The sequence below is a fragment of the Zootoca vivipara genome, chromosome 1 (assembly GCF_965207765.1).
Source record: "Zootoca vivipara chromosome 1, rZooViv2.hap1.1, whole genome shotgun sequence".
NCBI classification, from domain to species: Eukaryota; Metazoa; Chordata; class Lepidosauria; order Squamata; family Lacertidae; genus Zootoca; species Zootoca vivipara.
The window spans coordinates 18,378,157-18,405,963 of record NC_142582.1 but is presented as its reverse complement, the minus strand read 5'-3'; the positions used below and the strand labels follow the sequence as shown (position 1 = coordinate 18,405,963).

Genomic DNA, 27,807 nt, shown 5'->3' with positions numbered 1-27,807 from the left:
ATCTGAAGTCCAACATCCATGATCCAAAATGCATCTGGAGTAGGTTCCCATTGTACGGACACCTGGCTTCTCCCTCAGCACCTTCAGCTGGAAGTATGTAAAACAATAGGACCTGCTTTGGAGCAATGTGTAAAAATGCTGGAACATGGAATTGTCTTCTCCCTTTGTTTGTATCTCTGTGTGTGATATCAATTTGGATTGTGAGGGTCGAATCCCGGCTTCCCCTCCTAGCCCCCACCCCTGCCCACTTCTGTCCTAGTTCTTTGCTTTCCAAGTGCCTATGTAACTAAAAGGGTGAGGTTGGGGCGATTGCCAGGAGTTGACTTTTATCAACAACACTGAGCCCTGGGCATGGTTTTGCTGCTGTACAAAGTTGATTCCACAATTCTATTTGGAGGGGAGACCACAACAAAGGAAGTGAGTGTCACTCTGCATCAAAGAAAAGTTGGAGCTTCTGATCTGCTTCTTCCTCCACTACTCACCCCAATGTCAGTAAGAATCTCACAAATGGTACCTTGGAAAATATTGTGTTGTCCGTTCTCAGTTCAGCTAAAAAAGTCAAGGGGCCTCTTCCAACTCTTATGATTCTAAGGGCAATAGCTACAGGAAGCAGAGCTTACTGGGGGGATGGACCACCTGGACCCTAAATCCTGGTTCTTATTTGTCAAATGGTACTGGGCAGGGATCAATTCAGATTATCTTCAAAGCTCCACTCTAATTTCAGAGAGCCCAGTGTTAAGGGCGAACTTAGCCCATGGTGGATCCAATGGGCAAGAAGGCAGTTTCTGCATGTGCTGGAGAGGGAAGTAAGGGGCAGATGGGGCTGGGAAGGCAGCCCACCTAGGGGAAGGAACATTCTGATCCTAAACCTCTCCTGCCTTCTTCCAGAGAAGAAAAGGCTAAGGAGGAAACCTTGCCCAAATCGAGAGTGGAGTCCCTAAGATAGTTGGGTGGTGGTTTGTATGCCTCCTTCTGGCAACCCCTGCAGCCAAGCTGGTGCCAAACCTATTGCTCTGCTTTCCTCTGGACCACATCAGTGAGGCTGAGAGGGGAGTCTTGTTCTCTGGGTAGCTCAGGACCTCTATGCACACTGCCCAGGCTTGTGCCCCGAGGAGGTCACTTTGGTGCTGCTAACACAGTGGTCTGATTTCACTCCTGGAGGTGCACTCCATTGTCTCTCGAGACAGACAGATGCCAACAATAGATTGGTTGCAGCACGAACTTTTGTAAGCAGCAGCTTATTTCAGCAGATGCATCAGGGAGAGCAAAAGCACTCCAGCTTGGCACTCCAGGAGAGGCTCCCCGTTTGCAACCAAAACACTCAAGTCCTATCTGCAGAAATGGAGGCTAAATACACTGCCTTCGAAATGTCAGCCTGCCACAGCTTTCACTTAAACACAATGGACACAGCCTCCAAAGGACAACACAAAAGCTGTGATCCCAAAGTCCTCCCTTGATGCTGTGGTCACCGGGAATTCAACACGTCTCTGCAAACTCTCCTCCCCAGCCTGTTTAGCACGATAGATGGGGATGCTAAAGCCGACTGAGCAGTTTCAGTGCAGTAACAGATCGTGATGTCTTTATACATAAGAAAATCCTTCAGCCCACGTTTCCCAGAAGGTTGTGAGTCTTGGGGTAGCCCCAGTGTTATTGGACTTCCAATTCCTAGTCATTGGTCATGGTGGCTAGGGCTGATGAGAGTTGTAATCAAACAATTATCTGGAAGGCATGTTGACCATGCTGCACTATAGTCTTGCAACATGTCAAAATGTTAAAAGAACCAGACACCTCACACCACACACCCCCACAACCAAACTAACTCCCAACAGTAGATATCCCTCCAGTCTAAAGCAGGGGTAGCTAATGGAAAGGCCTTCTTACGGAGATGTCAAACTTCCGGGTGGCCGTGGAAGTAAGATCCTATCCCATGACCAACAAAGTAGGGGGGGGGATACTCAGAAATCAGATGTTATGCACCACAAAACTCCCATAATCCCTGGCTACTGATTATGTTGGCTGTGGCTGATGGGAACTGGAGTCTGTTTGGAGGTGGGGAGAACAGCAAACAAAATGCAACTCTGGAAACTGTTGAAATCAGTAATGCGCCAGGGGTTTGTGTTTTGTTGCTGTTGTAATTTTAACAGTTTCGCTCAGCCAGGGGTGCTGCTAGATATTTTAAAAGATTCAGGGTACACACCCATGATGAAAATGTGCACATGCTAATTTATATGTATCGATGCAAGACCAGGTCTTTCTGATCATATTAAGGTGGCTGGTGGCTGGGGTCTCGCAGGCGCCGAGCTTTGGAGCGGGGCTGGAAGTCCCTATATGCAAAACAAACATGAATACAAATAAGGGCAGGGAAGGGTAGGAGATATAGGGGCCAGCATAAAAGAGGCAGGGCTCAAGGGTCTTAGACTACTCTCCAAGAACACCTCTGCAAATAATCCCCAGTGTCTTTTGATACATGCAGGCTTGGGGCAACTGTGCCGGACGTGACGAGTGCAGACTTAAGCTTTCCCTCTTAGGTAATGTGGTTGGACTACAGCATCCATCATTCATGGCTACTGGCCATGCTAATTGGGGCTAATGGGAGTTGTAGTCCAACAACATTTGGAGGTCACCACACTGGCTGTTTTAAGACTATTTCCCACTTGCATTCCCCTCCTTCTTTTTTAAGCTGGAAAGGAGGAGCACATCTCCTGCATGTGAACACTCAAGTGCGAGGCTCATGAACCGATGATGGATGGATCATTCTTACCATGATGCCAAACTTCCGGGTGGCCGTGGAAGTAAGATCCTATCCCATGCCCAACAAAGTAGGGGCAAACTCGTAAATCATTCTGACGGGCTATATGGCTTTAAAGGAGAGGAAAAGTGAAAGCATTTAATAGGAAAGAAAAAGACACTCCAGAATTCAAAGAATGAATCAAACTTTCAATCTCTTCAGATACATATTCATGCTTGTTTCAATTAACCCATTACGGACTTCCCTCGGTTCAGTAAAATTCAGTGCTGCAAGTTCAGTGCGGCTTAAACTACATTCTTTGAGCAATGTAACAATTCTGCCACATTTCTCATGTGGCTGGGTGCTTCCCAAGTGCTCACCTACGGAATAGCAAACACTGTCTTTAAAAAGATCATGGCCTCCCATAAAAAGCTCTCTGCCCCAGGAAGACACAATAAGGTGGGTAACTTCAGTGGTTAGCTTTGGAAGACAAGAGAGGAATCTTCCTTTCACAGGGTAATCCTGGTACTAAAAAACAAGACAACCCTTTAAAAGCAAAGTTTTGTACAGTGGTACCTCGCTAGACGAACGCCTCGCGGCACGAAAAAATCGCAAGACGAAAACGTTTTGCGATTTTTTGGCAGACTCGCAAGAAGAAGTTTTCTATGGCCGTGCCATAGAAAACTTCGCAAGATGAAGCCATGAGGAGAAAGTCAGACCGAGAGCCCGCCTGCCTCGCGTTTCCGCCGCTGCCATCACCCGGCTTCCGCAGCAGCCAGATCCCCCCTCACTCACCTTAAGCCGCCTGCGCACGAACGGGCTGTCTGTCTGGTTGGGTGCGAGGGTCCAGCCGCTGGGGAAGGAGGGAGGGAGCCTCTCCCTGGCCCTCCTCCTGCTTCCCCCTGAAAAACTTCTGGCCATGGCGGGTGAGTCGGCACCCTTTTTTTGTGCTCCCCCCCATAGGAACGCATGAATTGAATTTCAATGCATTCCTATGGGAAACCGTGCTTCGCAAGATGAAATTATCGCAACACGAAAAGACTCGTGGAACGAATTAATTTCGTCTTGCGAGGTACCACTGTATTTATCATGGGACTGGCATAGGGTAACTAAGCAGGCAATGCTTTTTAAAGTTCCACCAAGCATCAGATCAGTGTGAGCATTAGTGCTAAGCTGAAAGACAAACCCCAAATCATTTATTCTACAAATCTAGGCACATATCGGGAGGAAAAAAAAAAGCTATTTTGATAGCCTCCTATGTGATGCTCCCTTATACTGAGTCGGCCCATTGGTTCCATCTAGCTCAGCAGCCAGCTCTCCAGGCTCTGCCGAGATCCTTTTAATTGGAGACTTAATGTGTACCCTTCAACACACAAAGGAGCCTGCCTTAAAACGAAGTCATTGCCCCTCCCCAAGCAAGCTCTTTCGACTCTGAGAAGTACACCTGATATTAATAAAAACCAAATTGTTATTCTCCCCGAAGGCCGTCATCACAGAAAATAGACATGGTTGAGCACCTCTCTCCTCAGATGCCATTTTAATGCGTTTGGACAGAAATGCAACACAGGGCTATATTGCAGCCACCACAATTGCCGAGTGGACAAAACCTTTAGGTTGCATTCCAAAGCACTTTTAAACGGCCAAGTTTACATGCGCAGTTAACACCGGTAAATTAATATACAGTGGTACCTCTGGTTAAGAACTTAATTCGTTCCGGAGGCCCGTTCTTAACCTGAGAGTGTTCCTAACCTGAGGTACCACTTTAGCTAATGGGGCCTCCCGCTGCTGCCGCACGATTTCTGTTCTCATCCTGAAGCAAAGTTCTTAACCCGAGGTACTACTTCTGGGTTAGTGGAGTCTGTAACCTGAAGCGTTTGTAACCCAAAGTGTTTGTAACCTGAGGGACCACTGTATTTTTTTAAATAGAAAAGGTCAATATTTTCCCAGAGTAGGACAGAATTTGCACAGGCTGGCAATTTGCTAACGAGCTTCAGTTTCCACAGCATTAAGATACAAGGTACAACCCACAAAAAACCCAGTTCAGTGACGGTGGTTTGAGGGATCTTTTATATTGGGTACCTGGGTGAACTTATATTGTCCATTATAACAGGCTGGGAGTAAAATGAGTAATGAATGGCAAATGCCGTTAGTTCAAGAGAAGCATCTGAAATAAGCATGGCTCTTGGAAGTGAAACATACGGCATCAAAGGGTATTTAATCTGGCCATAGAACATAGATGAAATGTTGCAGTACATTCTCACCTTGTAACAGGAGTGCTTCATTTCAGAGTTCAAGCCAGACCAATTGACTCCTTGCTCCATTATATTGTGTTTTTAGGGGAAGGGGTAGAGGAGGACTATTTTGCTATTTTTAAAAAATGATTTTTAAATAGTTCTGCAAAACTCAAGGATCCCCAGAGCTTGCTGCTGTCCCCTTTTCATTTCAGTGTTTGGGCTGCAGTGCCTAATCAGTGTGAAATATATTTTCACATTTCCCTATTTTTATAAACAATATAAAATATTTTATATAAACAATATTTTATAAAAAAACAAAACCGTGTTTATGGAAGACAATCTTACTCGGCTACGAGTGATCGCCAAAGAAGAAGAAGAAGAAATTTTTATACATGGCAGATGGCTGACGTGTTTTGCGGAACAGAGACGGAGGTCTTCAGTCAGAAGACTCTTTAGGCACTCTTCCTGGAATTTAAGAACACCACCACCACTTAAAAGGGAATCACATGGAATGAAAGTGGATTGGATGAAAGTTTAAGGTCCCACTTGCTCCAATTCCTGTTCCACAAAAGCCTCACTTAGGTGCATTACATCACCTTAGAGACAACAAATGGCTGTTGTAGTTTTCTACAACATGGAGGTGGGTGGTGCTGTGGTCTAAACCACTGAGCCTCTTGGGCCTGCCGATCGGAAGGTTGGCAGTTCAAATCTGCACAACGGCGTGAGCTCCCAGCTTCTGCCAACCTAGCAATTCGAGAGCATGCCAGTGCAAGTAGATAAATGGGTACCACTGTGGCAGGAAGGTAAACTGTGTTTCTGTGTGCTCTGGTTTCCGTCACGGTGTTCCGTTGTGCCAGTAGCGGTTTAGTCATGCTGGCCACATGTCTGTGGACGAATGCCGGCTCCCTCGGCCTGAAAGCAAGATGAGCGCCACAACCCCATAGTCGCTTTTGACTGGACATAACCATCCAGGGGTCCTTTATCTTTACCTTTTGCTCTTGAAATGAGCACAGTAATATGTCAGTGTGTATATGGAAGGCATGAGAGACTGCATTCATAAATTCTGCCACGTATATACTTTTGATGTGGAAATGTTGCAATGACCTCTCTTAACAGAGCCATCATCCTGTGTTATTTGCAGTGGCATGTGATAACACACACACACACACACACACACACACACACACACACACACACAGTGGTACCTCAGTTTTGGAACGTAATTCATTCCGGAAGACCGTTTGAGTTCTGAAACGTTCAAAAACCAAGGTGCAAAGGGCAGTCTGCAAATTTAATTGAGAAACACTCAGCGGAAGGTGTTCAACTTCCGAGGTGTGTTCGAAAATGGAAGCACTTACTTCCGGGTTTTTGGCATTCGAGTTCCGAAATGTTCGTCAATGGAGACATTAGAAAACCAAGGTACCATTGTATATATTCAGTAACACTTTTCACAGTGCAATAAAAGACAAGCTAGTTACACACACCCAAAAATAAGAGAATAAAAGAACAAAGAAAAGATAGAAGAGATAGAAAAATACAGGATCCTCTCTCACAAACATATCTTAACTTTTGTCCCATTCAGAAAAGGGGGGGGTCCTTCCTGCTTTCACCTGGGGGTGCCCCTCTCTTCTCCCAGCCTCTCACCCTTTGAGATTTCCCCTTCACTGTCTCTCACACAGGGACTTTGATTTCCACACAGTTTATGAGCTTAGCAGAAGCCCAAGGGTCGAGGCATTTAAAGAAGCTACATTTATTTTATTTTGGGGAAAAAGTTGACTATACTTGCCGGTGTGATTTCAAATAAATCACCCTATCTGCCCGTAAAGGTGAGGACTTGGTTCCTTCCTCTGGGTCTATTTACATGCAGCTTTTGTTGCATCTGCCCACACATTTACCCCATTGCTCAAGAATGTGCTGCCACTACAATAGCGCTGCCATTACAGTGAATGGCACCCCAGAGCTGGAAAGTGGAAGAGTGAAAAACTAGGTCAATAACTTTTAATGTTGCTCACAGATAACACCTTGAATGGATTTCTTTTTTTTTTTTTTGAACAGGCCCTATAGATTAGCTACTGCTTGCCTACCACACCAACAACAAAAAAAAATCTTTAGCTATTACAGTATTTTGTTTGATTCTGGAACACAGCAGAGTATAGATCTCAAATGTATGATAGCTCAAATGTCTTTATGGATCTCCTAAATACTCACAGGGAGTTAAGTAATGACACAAAGAAGCAGGAACATGGAAGTTAAAAGATTTTTCTTTTTTAAAAAAAATCTCACTAGGATTTGAGAGGTGATTTTTTTTAAAAAAAAACACAATGGTTTCACCAGAGTCACCGAAAAGAGCAGTAGAAATGAGAAGCTAGGAAGTTAACAGTTTTCTCACTTAACACATAAAAACGAACAGAAAAAAAGAGATAAGAACAAGCAATTCATTATTTCTCTCTCTCCCCCCCCCCCCCCAAGCACCAAGCCTTTGTATATCTCTCTGCTTTTCGCCAAGTGTGTGCTTGCTGGTGCCAAAATAATTTAATCAATTTTTTTATATTGCCTGAATTTGCCTGAATTTTTCTTGCTGCTTATCTTGAGACACTAATGGAGACTGTCTTTTTTCATGCTTTACTCTGAAGCAGCAACAGAAGTCCCCCCCCCAGTAAATTTTAAAAAAGGAAATTGAAAAAGAAGCGAAAGAGAAGAAAATACTGAAAATAAAGGAATGGGTGGAGAAAAGGAGAAGCAAATGATAAGTAAGAGGAGCTCTACCAGGAAGTAAAATAACTTTGTTTAACTGTTATACAACTGGAGCAATGGACAAAGAAATGGTGAAAGGAAAACAAGAAATGCAAAGAATATACAAAATTTAGGGGGGTGGGGAGATTATAAAAAGGGGGGATAATGAAGAAAATATAGTTATAAAAGGGGAAACCAGCAAAATTGATAAAATATTAGTAGAAATGGATCAATTAAAAGAGGTGTGGGGGAAAAAAGAGACAAGGCAGGTAAAAGCTTGGGGGGGGGATAAAAGAAAAATACACTTAGAAAATGTTGCCTATAAGGAAAAAAGAAAATTACTGTAAGTTAGTATGGAGATGGTATTTAACCACCAGTAAGATTAAATCAAATAAACAAGGAATATTCGGTGCTATGTCGAAGGGGACTTATGTTCACATGTGGTGGGGGTGTAAATATGTATATATATATATTTTGGCAAAGGGTGTTTAAGGAGATAACAGAAATCACTGGGTTAAAGGTCCAGAGGTACCTAGCATTGTTATCAATTTACAATGGGGGTGGAAGGTTCGCAGGCTATTGAGGACTTGCTCACAAATTTATTGACAGCTGTGTGAGTTAAGATAGCTAGGAAGTGCAAGATGAATATAAAATGGAAGAATTGTATAAAGAATTGCATAAAGAGATGTGGAATATAGCTAGTAATGATAAATTAACATGCACTATTAAGGTAAGATGGGGGATATGCAGGAGAAATTATTTTGAGGAGATATGGAAGGTATTTGTAGAATTTGTACTGTTAAAACAGAAAGGGGTCAAGCCATCACAAGAGGTGTTGAAATTTTTGGAGGTTGGATAGTTATAATGGAATATGTCTCAGGGGTGTGGGGTGCACATTTTTATTATTTTGTTAAAAGAAAAAATTAAATGTATTTTTTTTTAATTCCCCAACATTGTATTTTCATTCAAAATATAATCTGTTGTCTGAAACACACACACACACACACACACACACACACACACACAATTTAAATCAACCAAAGCAAAACAGCTGGCTAAAGCATGGGCTTCTAATCAACATCACTAGTCAGAAGATCTAAGGACGTAAATGTGTAATCCATTCATTTGGGCAGAGTTTCTAATGCATGTCTGAAATGCCCATTCAGAACAGCAGACATTTGATACTATTGGATGTAATATTGTGAAAGATGACAACAATACCAGTATATTGCACATCCATACTGCATTGTGTTTCTGCCAGTGAAGCATCTGATACTGATTGGCTGAGCCAGTGTGATAGCATGGAATATTGTTTACAAACCTTCAAGATGCTGGGAGAGCAAAGCTGTCCATGTTTGCAGTTCTGCTTCTATGAAGGAAGGGAAGGTCGCTAGTTTGGCTGGGATTAAACCACGCACTGGCCGCCCCAGGGATAGGAGACGTTTTGTGTGGCAGGGTGAGAACTGGGAAGAAATCTCAGGAAGTAGGGAAGCTGGGAGCTCAGAGACAAGCTGGCTGAGTAGGCATGTGCAAAGCAGGCAATGAACAAGAAACTGAGCAAAGAGAAGGAGACAACAGCATGAAGGGCAGAGGGGAAAAGATTCTGTGGGGAGGAGATCTGGAAAAGTCTCACAACATTTTAAGATCAGAGCAGGCTTCCAATGGGAGAAGAGGGGAGAGGAGCACTGGAGAAAGAGACAAAATAGTCAGGAAAGCGTGGAGTGAAAGAAACAATGGGAAGTGGAGACATGAAGAAAGGAAAGTGCAAGGGCAGAAGACAAGTGGAAAGGGAGCTGTGGAAGGCAGATGAAGCATGGGGTTTCGATATCTAAAATGTAGACTAAGGCTGCACTATTTTTTTTGGGGGGGGTGGATTTTCGGAGCAGAAATGCAGCTCTGGAGGACACATGTTCTTCAAACGTTGGACCTTTTTGCTGCTGCTGCTGCTTGGGTTTACTTTTCTTCACTGCCCTTCTCAACAACTGTTTCAGCATCTTTAATAAATAAAACCAATTTGTCTCGACAGGAAGCATTACTCTCACTCTGTTCAGACAAATTTGTCACAAATATGCAAACGCCTCTGCCTCGTCACAGATTCCCTTACAGTTACCAAATACAGAGGAGTTTTCATGTGGGTTGGGAGGCTGAAAATGCTTTTAGACTTCATCCTTTATCCTGTATCCTTTAAGAGTTAGGTAGAAGCCAGATTTCTGCAAGCTGTGGTTTTCCAATCACTACATATTATAGCCTAACAAATCTGGCCTCCCCCAGAAAAACCCAAAGTCAACATACACTGGAGGTAAAACCACACAAATCTCCCTATTGGCTGCAAGACAGAAGTCTGGTATTATTTCATTGCAAAGATGCCCTATGCCAGGCATCCCCAAACTGAGGCCCTCCAGATGTTTTAGCCTACAACTCCCATGATCCCTAGCTAACAGGACCAGTGGTTGGGGAAGGTGGGAATTGTAGTCCAAAACATCTGGAGGGCTGAAGTTTGGGGATGCCTGCCCTATGCCTTGTTACTGCCTGAAGGTCTGTGATGTAACAGAATGCTTATATGTTTTGACTTAGTATTTGTATTCTGCTTTTCTGAACAACACTGAGCTCAAAGTGGCTCACAGTAAAACAAAACAATGAGCAGACATAATTGTACCACATGCCAATAATGCTCCTTACTGGCTGCTAACAAGCTAAGCTGCTAGCACGAAGAACTTACAGGTGGGGCTGTATTCTGTTGTTGGAAACAGATATAGGCTGGATCTACACAGATTTTTAAAAAACGCTATGAAAATGCTGTTTTAAAAAACGTAAAATATATGGAATTTGCCATTAGCTCATCAGCGCCTGTGTGTCCTATAAAGACACACAAGGAGCTACAACTATTGTATTGGTGAGAAGCTATTAGACACAAGAGTATGAGAATAATGTGGGCTGTCTGTGTACAAATGGCAGAATGGGGGTTGTGATTAGGGTATGTGAATAGGCAATGAGGGAAGAGTAGGTACAACAAACATACACACACCACATTTTTTAATCTCCTGCTGTGATTTCACGGACATTTGGCGAACATTCTAGTAGCTTTCAGTGTTGGTTTCTGCAGGAAGATTTCTTTGAGGCGTCTTTCACCACGGGGCACTCAGGATGTGAGCCACAAAACAGCTGGGAAGTCAGCATTCCTGAGCTCAGTGCCAAATGGCTCTAAGCCAGGGTTGGCTAAAGTGGTGGCCACGGGTGCATAGGCACTCAAAGAAGTCTTTCCTGGTGCCCACCGTGTCCCCTCCTTCCGTTTGCTGAGATTAGACTTGAAATAAAGCATTCAAGGGCCATTTTTATTTGCCACTTTAACCAAGCCTTGGGCTGATTGACACCCGATACCCTTTTAAATGTGTTGTGGAAGGGGGGATTACTGGTTTGTTTCTGTTCTTATTTTTATCATGTATTTTGTGTTTTTCATATTGGAATTTTATGTTGTGAACCGCCCTTAGATCTACAGGTATAGGGCGGTATACTACTACTACTACTGCTACTGCTACTACTACTACTAATTTTGCAACCAACAGAATAGGTTGCAGTGTGTGCATGGTTGTGGGCTGTGTAGGATATCCATGGGAGTTTAAGAGGAATGGGTGGCACTGCGGTCTAAACCCCTGAGCCCCTTGGGCTTGCCGATCGGAAGGTCGGAGGTTCAAATCCCCGTGGACGGAGTGAGCTCCTGTTGCTCTGCCCCAGCTCCTGCCAACCTAGAAGTTCGAAAGCACGCCAGCGCGAGTAGATAAACAGATACAGCTGCAGCGGGAAGGTAAACGGCATTTCCGTGCGCTCTGGCACTTCTCATAGTCCTCCGTGTACCAGTAGCGGTTTAGTCATGCTGGCCACATGACCCGGAAAGCTGTCTGTAGACAAACACCAGCTCCCTCAGCCTGAAAAGCAAGATGAAAGCCACATCCCATAGTCGCCTTTGACTGGACCTAGCCGTCCGGGGGTCATTTACCTTTACCATGGCAGTTTCTCTGATTTGCAAATATGCCATGGGCCGAAAAAGGATGATGACCCCTCCATTAACCCATCTTAAAGGGATCGTAAAGGTAAAGAGACCCCTGACCATTAGGTCCAGTCGTGACCAACTCTGGGGTTGCGCGCTCATCTCGCATTATTGGCCGAGGGAGCTGGCGTATAGCTTCCAGGTCATGTGGCCAGCATGACAAAGCTGCTTCTGGCAAACCAGAGCAGCACATGGAAACGCCGTTTACCTTCCCGCTGTAGCGGTTCCTATTTATCTACTTGCATTTTGACGTGCTTTCGAACTGCTAGGTTGGCAGGAGCTGGGACCAAGCAACGGGAGCTCACCCCATCACAGGGATTCGAACCGCCGACCTTCTGATCAGCAAGCTCAGTGGTTTAACCACAGCGCCACCTGGGTCCCTAAAGGGATCATGGAATGCATTAAAACCAATAGTTTCTTTTTCATTGTGAGACCTACCAACTGAAGCTTTTGGGTTCTAAAAACCATCCTCTCAATGGGTGGGTTGTTCATATTCCTATTCACAGCTCCCCAGAGAGATGAATTCAGGTTCTCTAAAGCCCAAGAGTAACAACACACGGTTCTGATGGACCACAGAACCACCACTAAGAGCTTGCCTACTTTACAAGCCGGTTCCGAGCCAGCAGTGAGCAGAAGTTAATGTATAAATAGTCAAACCACCAGTGTAGTACACTTCTGAGGTGCAGATCCCATGCAGCATCTATGCTGACAATAGAGAGATGGGCATCTGCCTAAGTGAGGTCTCATGCTGTGCAACTGTGCTGCAAATTACACCTGACTGAAGAGGGACAAATTTCCCCTCTTTGGCTTACCTTAGAAAACAATCCTTGTCTGCTCTCCCCTGTGGGAAAGATGAGATCTGACTCATCTTTTTTCTTCTATTGTAGTTTGCAGTTCGGTTCCAAATGTTTGTACAAATGCTTATCCCAGACCAATTCTTTGGGTGTTACTTGCATTCAAACAAAACCGCCCCATCTTTTTTATTATTATTTTATTTTGGGACAAGAGTGGATTCATCTTAAGAACTTTAACTGCACTGGGCTCAGGCGGACCAAGACACGTAGGTCATTGCTAGCCTGTCATTTAACTGACAGAACAGCAGTAATGGAAGCTTAAGGTTGCCAGGGAAATGTAATCCGAATAGAGAAATCTGGTGTGTGACAACCTTTGCACAGAAACCGCACTGTTAAACCATCCCCATACTCTGTATGCCCAAAGATTCTGGGTTTATTGTTAGCTTATTCTTAATGTGTAATTAAGACAGCACCCCTGCTGTCTCAAAAAGGGGGGGCATACCACCAAAAACAAAAGGGTGAAGTGGGGGAAAGGTCTGTAGAAAAAAACTGTCACCCACTGATCTTACCTTAGTCACCCTGGACCTTGGGCATCCTATATAATAAAGTACAAGTGTCTCTGCGTCCAGATTCCCTGTGTCCCGTTTTGTGCGCTAATGCGCATGTGCCCCAGGGACACAGGGACTGGACGCAGAGAAGACGCACACACATGCACGTGCTCTTCCCCCCCCGCCTCCTCCAACCGCCGCTCCCGGCCGGACACCGCCTCACTGCAGGGCACGTCAGGGAAGCGAGGGTGGAGGCCGGCGGAGGCCTCCTCCTCACAACCCTCCCTGGCCCGTGAGAGGAGCGGCGGGAGGCCGCGAAGCAGCGGCGGCGAGGTAGGCGTTTGTGTCCCGCGTCCTTCCTGTCGGCGGCTGGGGGAGAGGTTCCTGTTCCCCCTGCCGCCGACAGCAAGGACAGATCCCAGGGTTCCGAGAAGCGCTGCGCAAGCGCTTCTCCGAACCCCGGGATGTTCTAGCGCCCGTTATTGAACGGGCTGAAATACACTAGTATTACATATTACATTAGACATAGTCTAATCCTACTGTGCCTGTACTAAAGGCAGAAAATTCCCACCAGCTTCTACAGAGCCACAATCCTTCTTTATTCTCCGACATGGCGTCTGAAGGAATTTCTGGGCATGTTGCCTGTGCACAAGTGTATATGTGGTGGGGGGAGAAAACAAGGGCTATTGAGCCTATGGGAGTCCACTTGCAGGCACCGTGTCCGTGTTGGCACTGGATCCTTCCCCATCTATGGGAGCATCCAAACAAGTTGTCCTATTAGCGTGAAGTCAGGGCTTACTCTTCTTTCTGCCCTTGTGGTGTGTGGCCCAAATCTGCTCTGGAGTATTGGGTGGTGGTGGTAACACAGAACAGATGTGTGCAGGTGGAGGAATATGGGAAGAGAGGGCAAGACAGACCCCTGGCATAGGTAGATATTTCTTGTACAGTACTAAGGAGACAACTTAGTACAATTCAATCGGTGGAATTCACCATAGTGCTAAGTGGGGTATAAGTGTAGGGAACAGTTGTGGGCTCATAGCCGAATAAAGACATCTATCTATCTATCTATCTATCTATCTATCTATCTATCTATCATCTATCTGTCTGTCTGTCTGTCTGTCTGTCTGTCTGTCTGTCTGTCTGTCTGTCTGTCTATCTATCTATCTATCTATCTATCTATCTATCTATCTATCTATCTATCTATCTATCTGTAGGGAACAAGGTCTGGCCACGCAATAAGACTCCCCACCCACCCACTACACCTGTTCTTAGTCCCCCCCCTCAAACTCCCAGAACATATTTAGAGGTATGGGGGGCTTGGGGGAGAGGAGAAGGGGCAACCTCTTTTGCACGAGTGGACCTCGTTCCGCTCACACAGCAATGTAACTGAATCCCAACCTTTATAAACACACCATAATCAATCTTCAAACCACTCCTGGCTACTGTGCTCGTAAATTGCCTACCATCCATTTCATGGCAGAAAATTCATTATCGTGCCTCTTTTGAGAACTATGGTCAGATAGAAAAGTTGCCTTAATTAAGCAGAATCAGGGTCAGCAGCTCTTTGTCTACTGTAACCGCACAAGACAAAAAATGATGAGCCCAAATTGCAGGTAAAAAGATTTAAACCGGACATGAATAAAGAGCCTTATGTCCATAAGAGTAGTGGTTGCAGCAGCAGAGGTTGGCTTAAAGGTGTGGCGATATCTCCATCCACACAGATCTTAAAGCCAAGGTTGAATAGTTGTCCCAGGAGGGTTGTGTGAGCAAAGTCATTGAGTTGTTTCCTGCTTCATATCATACTGGAGTTCTGGGCACGATGCTATTTGAAATAAGATGCTTTGATATGATATCGTAACTTCTGATAAGGAGTTGTACTTCGTAACTCGGCAGGATGTAGACCTGCTGATGGACCAGTCCAGGCATCCCCAAACTGCGGCCCGCCAGATGTTTTGGCCTACAACTCCCATGATCCCTAGCTAACAGGACCAGTGGTCAGGGAAGATGGGAACTGTAGTCCAAAACATCTGGAGGGCCGAAGTTTGGGGATGCCTGGACCAGTCTGTAAGAGCACTTTCTTGCCTAAGGACTTCTTTGGACTCTTTGGTCTTTTTAGGAAGGACCACATCTCATGTTCCATAGCTTATAAAGAAATTAGATCTTGCAGTGTGCCCAATGTGCTCCATGTCATAGAGCATCTTTCTTATAGAGGTGCCTGCCAAGCAACTTCGCCAACCAATTTTTTAAAAAAATGATGGTGCAGTAAATTTCTAGATAGCTCCTCCTGGTTTTTTTTAACCTTAGCTTCTTTTATTTTTATTTTGTGTTGTGTTATCACTTTGCATACTCCTATATCAAGGCAACCAATCGTTTTTTAAACACAAATAAATGTAGGTGGTAGGCAGAGATGACTATACAAATCATCCAGCACCTCTCCTTTTAGAAAGAAGGCACTGCAAAATTCAACTGAATTTAACATTTACAGTATTTCAAAGGCCAGTGTCTGTTTAAGCTAATCAACAGCGCAAACTAGGTTTCTTCTGCATTTTCCTCCATTCATGACTTTGCACTTCAATAATTTTTTTGCACACAGTTTTGCCGATGGCTCTGGCATTAGGGTGCTTCATAAAGATACAATGGCACTTTGTAAGCCTAGTCCTGCAAAATGCTTAGCTTTTTCCGATTTTGCAGATGTTGGAATAGATGCTAAAAGCCATTTATTTACCCAAAGCCAACCAGTAATAGCATGGATAAACTGGACCCAAATTTCCTAGGACAAAACCCAACTATTTTTTAATGTACATTAGGCCCCAAGGCCCTTTTGTCAGTTAGTGGACACGCGAAAGCCAGCATTTAAAGATGATGATGATGATGATAATAATAATAATAATAATAATAATAATAATAATAATAATAATAACAACTCATCATCGGGGAGAGGCAGAGCTGTAGAGCTACAAGTGTGGGAAAAAGGCCTCTCACAGTACACTTTGAAATCCAGTGCTACGCATTGCGCACTGCTCTGTGTTCTAGGCATAAGTGACAACTAGGGATGGGAGACAGTTTGCTTCTGTTCGCCTTTTAGTGCAATCCTGTTTAATTCATGCTTCCTGAAAAATATATACTAACAATACATGAACACATGAATTTTTGGATGTGGTTCTCCAAACAAAGAAAAATGTGTGTATTAGGAGGAATGTGGATTGAAATGCTGACACGTTTCTGTGAGCACTTTTTATTTCTTTCTTTCTTTTCGAATTCACAAACTGTTGCAAAAATCGTACCAAATCTGTACGAAAAGATGGAGGAAATGAGAAACAGAGAGAAAACAAAACTAGCAGATTCACCCATCTGCAGTGACGACAAGAGAGGAGAGGTTGAAAGATAAAAGGCCAACCATCCCCCCTTTCTCCACTTGGGATCCAGTAAAAGGAAAAGTGACAGCAAGTGTCTTTGATGTGCCACAGAAAGAGGAAGGACGAGAGCTTTCTCCAAAATGTTTCTCCTGGGATGGCGTCAGGAAGATTGGTTTGGGGCTTGAAAGTCAAATGACGAAAAAGCTATGCCCCAGAAAGCTTTTTCTTCCTGCAAAATTTTGTGTGACCCTAGCGAGCCACCGGAGTCTAGATGTTCAAGGTGCGAGTGACAAATGTGTTTTGAAGGAAAACTTTGGGAAGAGATGCTGAACTTGTAACCCCTCAACAATGAACCGGGTGAAAGAAATCTCGACTGAAGTAGGTAGTGACAAAGATTCACAATTACCTCCTTGCCTTCTTTTCTCGGCTGAAATAAAAAGTAGCTGCTAGGAGAAGATTAGTCAATAAAGCAGGGAGAGAAGGTGCTTGTGGCCTGGGAGAACACAAAAAGATCTGGTGCTCCGATTCTGTTATGGACTCAATGTTTTTCCAACTGAGAAAGCCTGAATATTGTGGGGCAGACTTGGGAGAATGGAAGAGGACAACAGTTAGGAAATGGATTTGAACCACTTGGATACGCAAGACCTTTCCTCTGAAGCAAGGAGTGCAAAAGGGCAATTCAAGCCTGCAAACTTGGACCAACTGTCTCCTTCAACCACACCACCTCAAGATTTTCAGCACACTGTTTCTATGCAAGCACCCCTTTAGAGAGATTGAACTGAATGTTACATTGTAGGGGGGGAACTTTGTCTAGAAGACTTCTTCCTAGAATAGCTAGGGTTGCCATATTTCAGAAAGTAAAAACCAGGACGCCCGGAAAGTTGTTTTTTAAGGAAAATCCGAAAGTAGTTGAGCTTTTTCAATTGACTTGCCTAAGAGCCAGGACAAATTGTCACATTTCAGAAACACCCCCCGGACGTTATTTCTGCCTTTGGAATCCCGGTAATGTCCGAGAAAATCTGGATGTATGGCAAACTCCACCCTAAAACATCAGCTTTACACATAGGATAAGCTTTCATATATGTGGCTGCCCCAACTCCTGATTCGGAAATGGTATAGTATGATGTCACTCTTTGCAGATTTTAAATACCCTTCCGCCTACGAAAATAATAGCTCTCTTACAGAGCGCTACAGCAGAATGCATGTTACCCTTTGAATCTATTTTCACTTAGTCTTGACCTAAAGCCTAGCCTAGCCTACTATCCTTTCGGAGATGGCTGCGATGTGAGCCAAGGCATTGTTGGCCCAAGGTTTTCATTGCAAGGGAGAAACATACTTGACACACACACACCTGAAGCACATGGAACTTGTACACTCTGCACTGCAAGCATCTTATGAAGTTTATGCCAGGCCACGCAGTACGTTTTCTGCCCACGTGAAGAGTCTCAAGGTTGCTTGGGTACATGCAGAAACAGCACATGCTAACCGTATCTATGACAGTGGAGTTAGCAAAAGTTCCTATATTTGCAGCTAATTTTTTTTTTTTTGGGGGGGGAGGATTGCTGCTACGGTAACAAAGCTGACGACAGCTATGAGCCACCAGTTCGCATGGCATGTTCCTCCATGGAAGCACAGAACTAGGAAAATTAAGAGCCCACCTTCGCACCCAAGTGAAAGGACTGCGCAAACTAGCTTTATGATGAAAAAAGCAGAGCAAGTGTTCTGACTCCAGTTTACACAGCTGTGCTAGGAGTTCTGCACAGAAACCCGTCTCTCCTGGACGGAAGTCTATAGTCCCTTGTTAAGCTCTGATGAGCCCTATCCTTCCGTCCTCCGAGTTTACAGAATTCCACCTTCTTTTACGTTTTGCATAACTGCGCATCTCTGCAGGTTTGCTAGATGTGTATTACTAATCTCGTGTTGAGGGAATAACAGAGGCAAAAAATACATGGTTTTTTTGTTTTGTTTTTAAAGGGAATGGGTAAGAAAGGTGCTCATTTAGAAACGGCAAGGCTCACAACTGTCAAATGCAAAATTGCGTAATTCTCAGAAGAGACGTAACACAAGGTGAGGGTGTGTGTGGTGGTAGTGGGAATCAAGTGTGTGGCAGGGAACCAAACCATGGTTACAGAACCTGAGAGACAGGAAGCAACTGCTAACAAACAAATGCACAAAGACGTTCAGTTTTATTTCTGATTCAGAAGCACTGAAGGGGGACGCCTCGCCAAATGTAACCCGTTTGTCCTGTTAATCAGCACTGATCGAGGTGGAAAGGGCATAATTTTGCCAAAATAGATGCAACCCGACTTTGGAACCTATATGTTGGATTATGGATTTTTCCAACAGTGTCACAACGGTTTACCCAGTTGATTACATAATGCTCCCGGGAGAATTTAAACTATTTTCCTTAAGCAGCAGCTCTAGACTTAAGAGAATACACAAGTTCAGGGATTCCCTCTAATGACAATGAACGATGAAGTGTAATTAGTAATATTTTTTGAAAGCCCACAATTTAGGGCTTTCTCCTTAAAGAAAGGTACATTTTTAGTTTCAAACTATCACAAATTACTATATTTTTCTTACAATAGAGCTGAACTTTTATTTAAGGTGCTCTGTTTCTGAAAGGCAGACATGATGGATTGAAATAAAAGATAATTTATTGCAATGCTTACTTTCAAGTGCAGGGAGAAGCAGTGTAATTGTAATTTACAGTAGCTGTCAAAGAAAATCTATCACAGATGACATTAAAATGACTTATTTTGCCTGAGCCACTTATTGTTTAAATGTGCATAATCTGATAGAAACAGATTTCCTTTTTAAAAGTCTGCCTTTGTATTGTTCTAAGTTAATATCAAAACATATATTTATAAGTTAAAACATTTTAAAACCATTTATTGATACTCTTATCTCGGTAATTTTAACTACAAGTTTGAAATTGGCTTGATTTAACTACAACTATGTTTGCATTCATTTGTTTAGATCTAAGTAACGACTTCCAGGGAACATGCCTCGCTGCTATAGAAACTGTAACTTACAGAGTTTTTTTTAACAGAAAACTCGCAGAAGGTGTACATAAAGATCATTCAAATCCAGTCATTACACTTCATCTGAATTCTGGTGGTCAACTTAAATGGATGGAATAAAAGTAGGTTAGTAATTGCCTAGTCAAAGGAAACCAATCTGCTAAATAATTTTTGTAAATATATCCAATTTCTCGGAAAAGACTTCCTATAAGATATGCTACAGTTCTTTAAGTTCTGGTCCCAGAATTGAAGAACATTCTGGATTACAGGATCCATTCAAATGCAACCAATGTATTAACATAATGTGTTTTCTATGGAATTTCAAAATACACGCTGCAAGCATGCTATGCACATTTGTGGAAAGAAGGACACGCATTCAAATCTTGATAGGTCTCTCCTATAATGCCGGCAAGAACGAAATCAATATATTTCCCCCACCAAACTCTCATCTTGTTTACATGAATCTACAGTGACAAAACCTACATATGCAACATTGCAATAGGTCAGGAAAAAGCCTTGGTTGAGCAAAAACCAGCCTTTTTAAAACAGACAATAGGTAGGAGCCTAGATGATCGGGGGGGGGGGGTCTGTTATTCTGGATGTGATTGTGACTACGGACCAATCCAAATTAATTTGCTTTTCAACTGAGCTTTGCATACGCATTTACATGCGGTGAAACACTGACCTCTGTATCAACATATTGAGAGGAGGGGAAAGGAAAAAAGGAGAGAGAGAGAGAGAGAGAGAGGCCAATGTCACTTTCAATTCCGCTCTTCTTCTCTTTATCCTTAAAAAAAAAAATTCAGCTAGACTTAATGCAGTGAATCTAATGAAATGCATTACCCTGCAAGGAGATTTTACCAGATTTCTTCCAAGTGAATGCTGCTACTTTTGCTAGCACTGGCTGGAGTTCACCTGCGTGTTTGTGTGGCGTGTGGCTCTCTTTTTGTAAAGAGTTAAGTCGTACACAAAAAAAAGGGGAACAAAGGTCAGCACCCAGTCGCCACTTGAATGTGAGATTTTTCTTTTTATTCCCCTTGATGTATACTAGGCTCTGTGTTATTAGTCTTAATGATGGAAAATTGTAGTGTTGATACAAATCTTTTTTTCAAAGTAGGAGGCGGGAGCTCCATTTGTTAGTAAGTTTTTTTGTGACTAAAAGCCACGGACAGTACATTTATGTTAGCGGTAAAAGGCCTAGATGCTCTTTCCATAGCAGAGCTAATTATTCCCACTGTGACCTTCCTGATCTACCCTATTCCTAGTACATCTCATCTGCACGCCTTTTCCTCTGTGTAGATGGTGTCAGAGAATATGAAAAACCCTATAATGAAACCATTTTCATGATGGAGAAAAGGGTACTGGAGTTGCACTTGCTACAAAGAGGCTCAATTATATGAGTAATTGTGATAATTTTCTACATTCATAGCCTTCAATGGGGGGGAAGAGGGGGAAAAAAGGAACGAGAGCCACAAAGGAAAATTACTTTAACAAGAAAGTACAGAGAGTAAAAATGGAAGAAGAGACAAAAAAAATGGGGGGTGGGGGGGTGGAAGAGGGGGGGAAGTAAGCAGGGAGGGGGAAAAAAGTTTAAAAAATAGATCTGGTAGGGAGGAATAGCAAGACAGGGAGAACAACAGCAATGCTCAAAAAGCCTATGTGCAGCTGTGTTGCACAATTAAATTGAATTTTTTTCCCCTGCAGTTGATGAATGTGACTACTGCAAATGTTCCTCTGTAGTTAGCTATCATTTGTTGTTCCGTGACAGGAAAAGGATAATTACCTCTCAGAGAGAATCAAAGGCTGACATGCCCTTTAGACACAGCCATGAATGCAGCGCTCGAGAGAATGCTTGAATAAGAATCTCGTCTTCTGTGCCCCCTTCGACTCGAGAATAAATTTTGTTAAAATGCAAGAGCACCACCAGTAAATTTGTTGAACCCTAGGTGTTCAAAAATATGGAGTTGCATCCATCGACTCATCCCATTTGCAAAAATAAAACTACATTTTGAATTCACTTCTATTACATTCATGGACAGTAAGATAGTGAGATATGCATTAAATTTCTTTTCCCAGTAGGGGTCTGATTCAACATTTCCTATGAAAGAACAGATAGACACTATCCTTTTTCCCCAGGCTAGTTAGCCTATAATTTAAAACTGTCAAAAACACAATTTTATACAAAGTCTTCAATAAAAGCTTCTCGGATATAACCCAAAGTGGTTTTACTAAAGTTTGATTCAGACTCTGTTACAATATTTTTAAAGCTATAAATACATCAAACTGATATTTTCCTGCTCTCTTTTCTTATTTCTCTTAAAGTATTTGAAGATTCATACAGAGGGGGTGGGGGTGGGGGAGGGAGGGAGGGAAGACAGCCTCTTTTCAGGATTCTGAGCAATGCGTGTTTTTGTAGGCATCGAGATTCATGCAATTTCTTCCCGATAGCATTAACATATTAATGAAAGGGCATTAAGGCGCAACATTTAAAAGAAAAAAAAAAGTGTGTGCAAATAGCAAAAGGATCAAATAATACGTTTTAATAAACCAGAACATGATGGACCATTGGTTTTATCATATTGTTCCAGGATCAAAGCCTAGGGACCTAAAGGGAGCTCCCTTGCATTTAAATCTGCATTTTGTTATAAAAGGGGAAGGGTTCATAGTACTGAATAATTCTGACAACCTTTAGCAGTTCTTTGTGGCATTGATAAAAAAAAGTCCTTGCTGGCATTATTCATCAGGCAACAGACAGGTGAACACAACGCTCCCCCCATCTCCAATATGATTTTATTAAGGTAGTCAAAGCAGCTACCAATCATGATTCATACCTGCAAAGGTAAGGAGCCAGCCAGTCTTAGAAATGTATTTGGCTTTTCCTACAGGGCTATATCCACTGACCCTGTCTAGTGTAATTCACTTTTAAAAATCCTTTCTTACCCAGGGAACAACATTACAGCCTGGCAGTTCACATAGTGATATCAGACTGAAATGATGGTTCTGAATCATAAAACATGTCATCAGCTTTATACCAAACCACCAATAACCTTTGTCCCGCTTGCCAGCCTTCCCTTTACTTGTCACTATAAGGCTTACCTGATTGTGTTTCCAATTACAGAGAAAGGAGCCCCAGGTCTGCAAGCTGCAATTGCTTCATCTCTACATTTCCTGGCAACCTCCACTAACTTTTGACCAGACTCATCCACGTTGCCCACTAGAATTGTTTCGGAAGTGTCACCATGGTAGCCATTGAAGTACACCTAAGCACATGCAGAAATGTAAAAGAGGCATTTGCATTTTGCAGTCAGGTGCCAGGACTTTCTTGGGTTTCTTTCGCAATGCATTTAAGATGCAAATAAAATAAAACAATTGAAATGCAGCAAGTGGAACAGAAAATTGGGTGGTGGAAGGGAGTTAGTTCTCGTCCGTCTGTTAGCTGTGATCACTCATGATAATGAGAAGGCCGTCACTGTCAAACATCATCTCGGGCGCAGGTTTTCTTCACAAACACAAGCTAGGAAATTAAAGGCTGTGAATTTCAGGCTACGGTCCTGCACAGAATTAGGCTATTCAAATCTCATTGGTCAACGGGATTTTAGTGGCCTTAACAGTGATAAGTAAACTAATGAGGAACATGGAAGCCAAGGCTGGAAAAACTAAAAACAATGTGTCACAAATTATCCTCATGAGAACGAAATGCAAAGGTTGGCACAATCTGTTGGATGAGTCAGAATTGGGATTTAGGCCTAAAGACCATCCTTCTGTGGACACACTGAGAGGCTACTTATTAGAAATAAAATTAAATCTCATCTTGCGCTGAACATCCTCTCCCCTTCTTTCCTGCAACAGATTCGATCATGTAGGGCATGAGATGAGATATGGATGAGACCGTAAGGCCAACATAGGATTCTTGAGGTTTACAATGTATGTCACATCTATAGATTAGACAGCTCCATATCTGGAATTTAGGATTTACATAAATCCTATATTTATGCAAACATCTATAACTTCAGCAGCTGGGACATCTTGAGTTGCCACATTTGAAAACAGTTCTGTTACAGTGCTTTTTATTTTATTTTTTGCATCTTACTGGGTTTTCAAAAAGAAAATAAGGCAGAAGACTAGCAATGGCGGACGTGTACACAGTATAAATGAAATGCTCTCTGGGTGCCTCCAAACTGTCTGTATTTTTCAGGAGAGATTCATGTGCTTTCTAGAACTTCAGGTTTGCACAATTAAAGTGGACTTACGAGCTCTGTTGCCCTAGTGCAACAAACCCGATTTTTTTTGCAGTTTGGAATGTGATGGGGAAATGCATTGAAAAGTGTGGGAATGAATGGATGTTTTAACAGAAAGCCATGTAAATACCCCACAAGCGAATCAGGATGAATGCCCATTGCTATATAACAGCCCCAATAACAAAACAGAATGGATCTACCATATATTTTGGAAAGTTGCTATTTTTCTCTGTTTGCTCTGCGGCTTAAGGTATCGTAATCTAATTTTGTATGATGGTTCCCAAGTTCAAGGAGCAGGTTTTCGTTTATGAATCAAAATGGCAGGCTGCCCCTTTCAGAACTGCACTGATTTTAAAACTGCACTGGTGGTTTTTGTTTGTTTGTTTCCTAGAATTTCTGAGCAATGCTGGGCACAAGGCTAATACTGCTCAATAAAGACCAGACATAGCCTAACCACTGTGTAACCTTTGTGGTAGCAGATCAGGATAAATGCTGATTAAACTGGTTATCTGGAGGTACATCAGAGAAACAAAAGTCTTCGCTTTGTCACTATATGGCAGGGGTGGCCAACTCCCAAGAGAGTTAAAAACTGGCAATGATCTACCCCCTTTTGGGGGGTTCAGGTCAAAGTTGTTGAGTTTTTTCAGGGAGGAGGTAAAATGTTGAGCTTTTTTAAGGGGAGCCACAGTTGATCAGCTTCTTTGGGGGGAGCCAATAATCTACCAGTGATCTACTGCAGGCGTCCAGTGATCTACTGATAGATCACGATCTACCTGTTGGACATGCCTGCTACATGGTATTACGCAGCTCGGATTTTATCAGCAGCTAACATTTATTAAATAGTTTCCAACTAGAGTACTTTACGGTATAGATTTCTCAGCTGACAACATCTCTGTTATGTACTGAGCTGAATCCTAGAACAATAGGATTCAGAATCAGCGGGAGCTACCCAATCCAACTCCAGGTGGAAGTGAATCCGCAACCTGATTGGCCTGCTGGAGCAGCCAATCAGGCGGCGGGCAGAAGTGAATCTGCTACCTGATTGGCCTGTAGGAGCAGCCAATCAGGCTGCAGGCAAAAGTCAATCCACAATATAATTGGCCCACAGGTGTAGCCCTGAAGTAGCCAATCACGCAAGGCCCATTGTGTAAATAATGTATATAAGCAGATGGTTTTGGGAAAAGAGCCATTCGTCTTCTCTTCTCCTCCTTGATGACTATGAGCTGAATAAAGAGCATGAAATTCACTCTTGACTCCGAGTATATTTCAATCTCCAATTTTAGAATGGTAGAGTCTTAATATCTGCTGTTTAAGAACTATGCACAATAAGGTACACAAGAGACATAAATAAAATCTATGTAAGAAACATTATTTTAATAAGATAGAGCTTGCCAAAATGTTTCTTATTAAGTTTAAAGGGAAACACCTGGGACTAATCCTGCACAAAGCCTGAAAGAGTCAGTGTCTGTTTTCATAGAAATAGGTCCCATTGTACATAATAAAACTTTCCCCCAAGGAAACACACATCAGGGCATAACTGCGCCTACTCACTAAAGAGTGTGTGATAGACATGTTACAAAGAAAGTTTAGGTGAAATCCAGATTGTTTTTGGCACATCATCTCCCACCCAATTGAATGTGATTTATAGCCTGAGGCATGTTCATTCAGAAAACAAAATTCCACCACATTAAATGATAGTTGTTTCCACTTATGCTTTGAGTCATGCTGTCTAATCCCATAACCTCCAACATTTCTCTGATGAAAATAGGGACATCCTATTCAATTATTATTATTATTATTATTATTATTATTATTATTATTATTATTATTATTATTATTATACCTCACCCATCTGACTGGGTTGCCCCAGCCACTCTGGGCAGATTAAAAAATTAAGTAAAATAAAAACATAATAAAACATTAAACATTTTTTAAAAAACCTTCCCCTGCAGGTCTGCCTTCAGATGTCTTCTAAAGGTTATCACCTTGGCTCGGGGGTCGCATAACTCCATACCCTCCAACATTTCTCCAATGAAAAGTGTCCTAACGAAAAGCGGGGCATTCGGGGATCAAATCAGAAACAGGGACGGCTTCTGTAAATCTGGGACTGTCCTTGGACAATAGGGACGCATGGCGGGTGTGCAATCCTATTCATATTTAGCCACAAGCAAATCCCACTACCCGGTATATTCAATACTACTTACCCCCGCCCCCCAGGTTTCTAGGGAGTAAGCTACACTGGGCACTATAGTATGTACTTCTGACTAAGCGTTCGTAGGACTGCACTATTAAGCATGTGACTGTTCACTGCCATACTGAGCATTGCAACTAAGAAGAAAGTCTTGTGGCACTCAAAGCGACTTCCTTCTAAGAAGGGTGCATAAGATCGCTGAAAGTCTCCCCAAAGTTTCATGGGACTTGCATGCCTAGCAGTGCAATCCTATACACGTCTAGCCAGACAGAAGTCCTATTCATTTCAGTGGGACGTACTCCAGAGTAAGTGTGTACAGGATCGTAGCCTATGTCTCTTTGGATTGCACTCACTGGATGCAAACCGCCAGGCCAGCTGCTCCAACCTAACAAATGGAGATGGTACAGCAATTTTATCTGGTTAATTGCTTCCATTATTTTTAATGAATAGAAACCAACAGATGCTATCCTTTTCACTACCCAGTAAAACATCTCTATACTATGTTCTTTCAGGAGTTAGGGCATTTCTCAGTATCCTTTTGCTTATTACTTTACCTCTCGGTCATTCAGACACAAAAGCACATGATCTCTTAAGCCACTACTATGTTGGGGGTGGGTAAAAAAAGCACAGTTTAAAAATCAAATCTTATAATTTCAGCCACTTTTCCATAGCCTTGGAAAAGCAAGACAGTATAAAGATATGCAGTATAAAGTATACATCTTTTATAAAGATGTATTACGCTGGTGATGCTACAATGCATACAATTCATTTTTAATTTTTTTTTATATTTTTAAGGTGCATAAACAATAGTTAACAGCAAATAAGTAGAATATAGTAGTTTTCAAAGTGTCAGTGCTAAAATTATGACTGTCTATTAAGAGATGGGATAGCCCTACATGATAATTATTGGTTAAGAGCTGTAGTGTGCTGGTAGTCAGTGAAATACAAAGAACTGGTTTCTACAATTCTTTAAACAATATGTGACGTCCATGTGATTGCAGTAAATAAAACACATTCCGCTGTAGTCTCTAATTTTTCCACAAATTAATAGAGTAAAATACATTTAGTTTGTTATTGCTAGACAATTTGCACTCGCCAAAAGAGCATTTACATTTGATAGACAGATTATTATTTAATCATTTTATAGATTGTGTACACATCCATAAACAAATTATTGTAAAATGCCATGTACCGCAATTGTCCTTTTCTTCGGTCCATAATCATTGCTTCTACCTATGAAATAGCCCAACTTATGCCCATTAGGAAAGGTTAATTATGAACACTGCCAAGAAAGTCTTCCTCAGACGTATTAGATATAAATCATTATAGACTAACCAAAAGGAGGAGGATCAATAACTGCAGGAAGTAGACATTTTATTTGTGATTTTAACATTAGGGACACCAGGAAAGGTTCTATGATTATAAGGGAAAATTTGGAGTGAACTTTAGAAAATTATTTTTTTTATGGTACTTTAAAGGTAGGGTGCATTAACACTGGAATTAGCTTAGATCTGAGTGAAAAGGCAAAATCTGAATCTACAACAAGCATACCTTTGTGGGAATAAATGCGACATTAACGAAATTACACTTGCGGCTTATTTTAAAGATGCTTACTCAGAAGTAAGTGTCGCTGAGCTCTACAGCATTCATGTTCAGGGCATGTGTGCTGAGACCTACAGCTTTAGAAACATGTCATCTGGTCTTAGGGTAAAATGTTCTATGCCGGAATACACAGCGTCAGTCGCAAGGGGAAAGACTAGCACAAGGAACTAATGGCAGGAAGAGAAGGAGTTTACAAACTGCCAATGGCCCAGTAATGCAGAGAGAATCTTTTGTTTCCATGGCAAAAGTGGGCTCTAGGGCAATATATACTTGATTTAAATAGAAGGAAGATCTAGAAGCTGGGGGTAAGAATCG

The 27,807-nt window shown here is 42.5% G+C and overlaps 1 protein-coding gene across 5 annotated transcripts in view; it reads right to left on the bottom strand.

The window, feature by feature from the left end:
* Positions 1 to 27,807, bottom strand: part of METAP1D (methionyl aminopeptidase type 1D, mitochondrial) — a 106,614-nt gene that overhangs the window by 3,118 nt on the left and 75,689 nt on the right. For 4 of the 5 annotated variants that reach the window (XM_035135296.3, XM_088657969.1, XM_035135303.3 and 1 more), the window contains 2 exons: positions 22,558 to 22,721; positions 2,762 to 2,859 (listed from right to left, as the gene is read on the bottom strand). In XM_035135296.3, the coding sequence (XP_034991187.3) occupies positions 2,762 to 2,859; positions 22,558 to 22,721 (262 nt within the window). Of the gene's footprint in view, positions 1 to 2,761; positions 2,860 to 17,992; positions 20,249 to 22,557; positions 22,722 to 27,807 lie in introns of those variants that run through there. The other variant, XM_088658059.1, reaches the window with a different exon arrangement.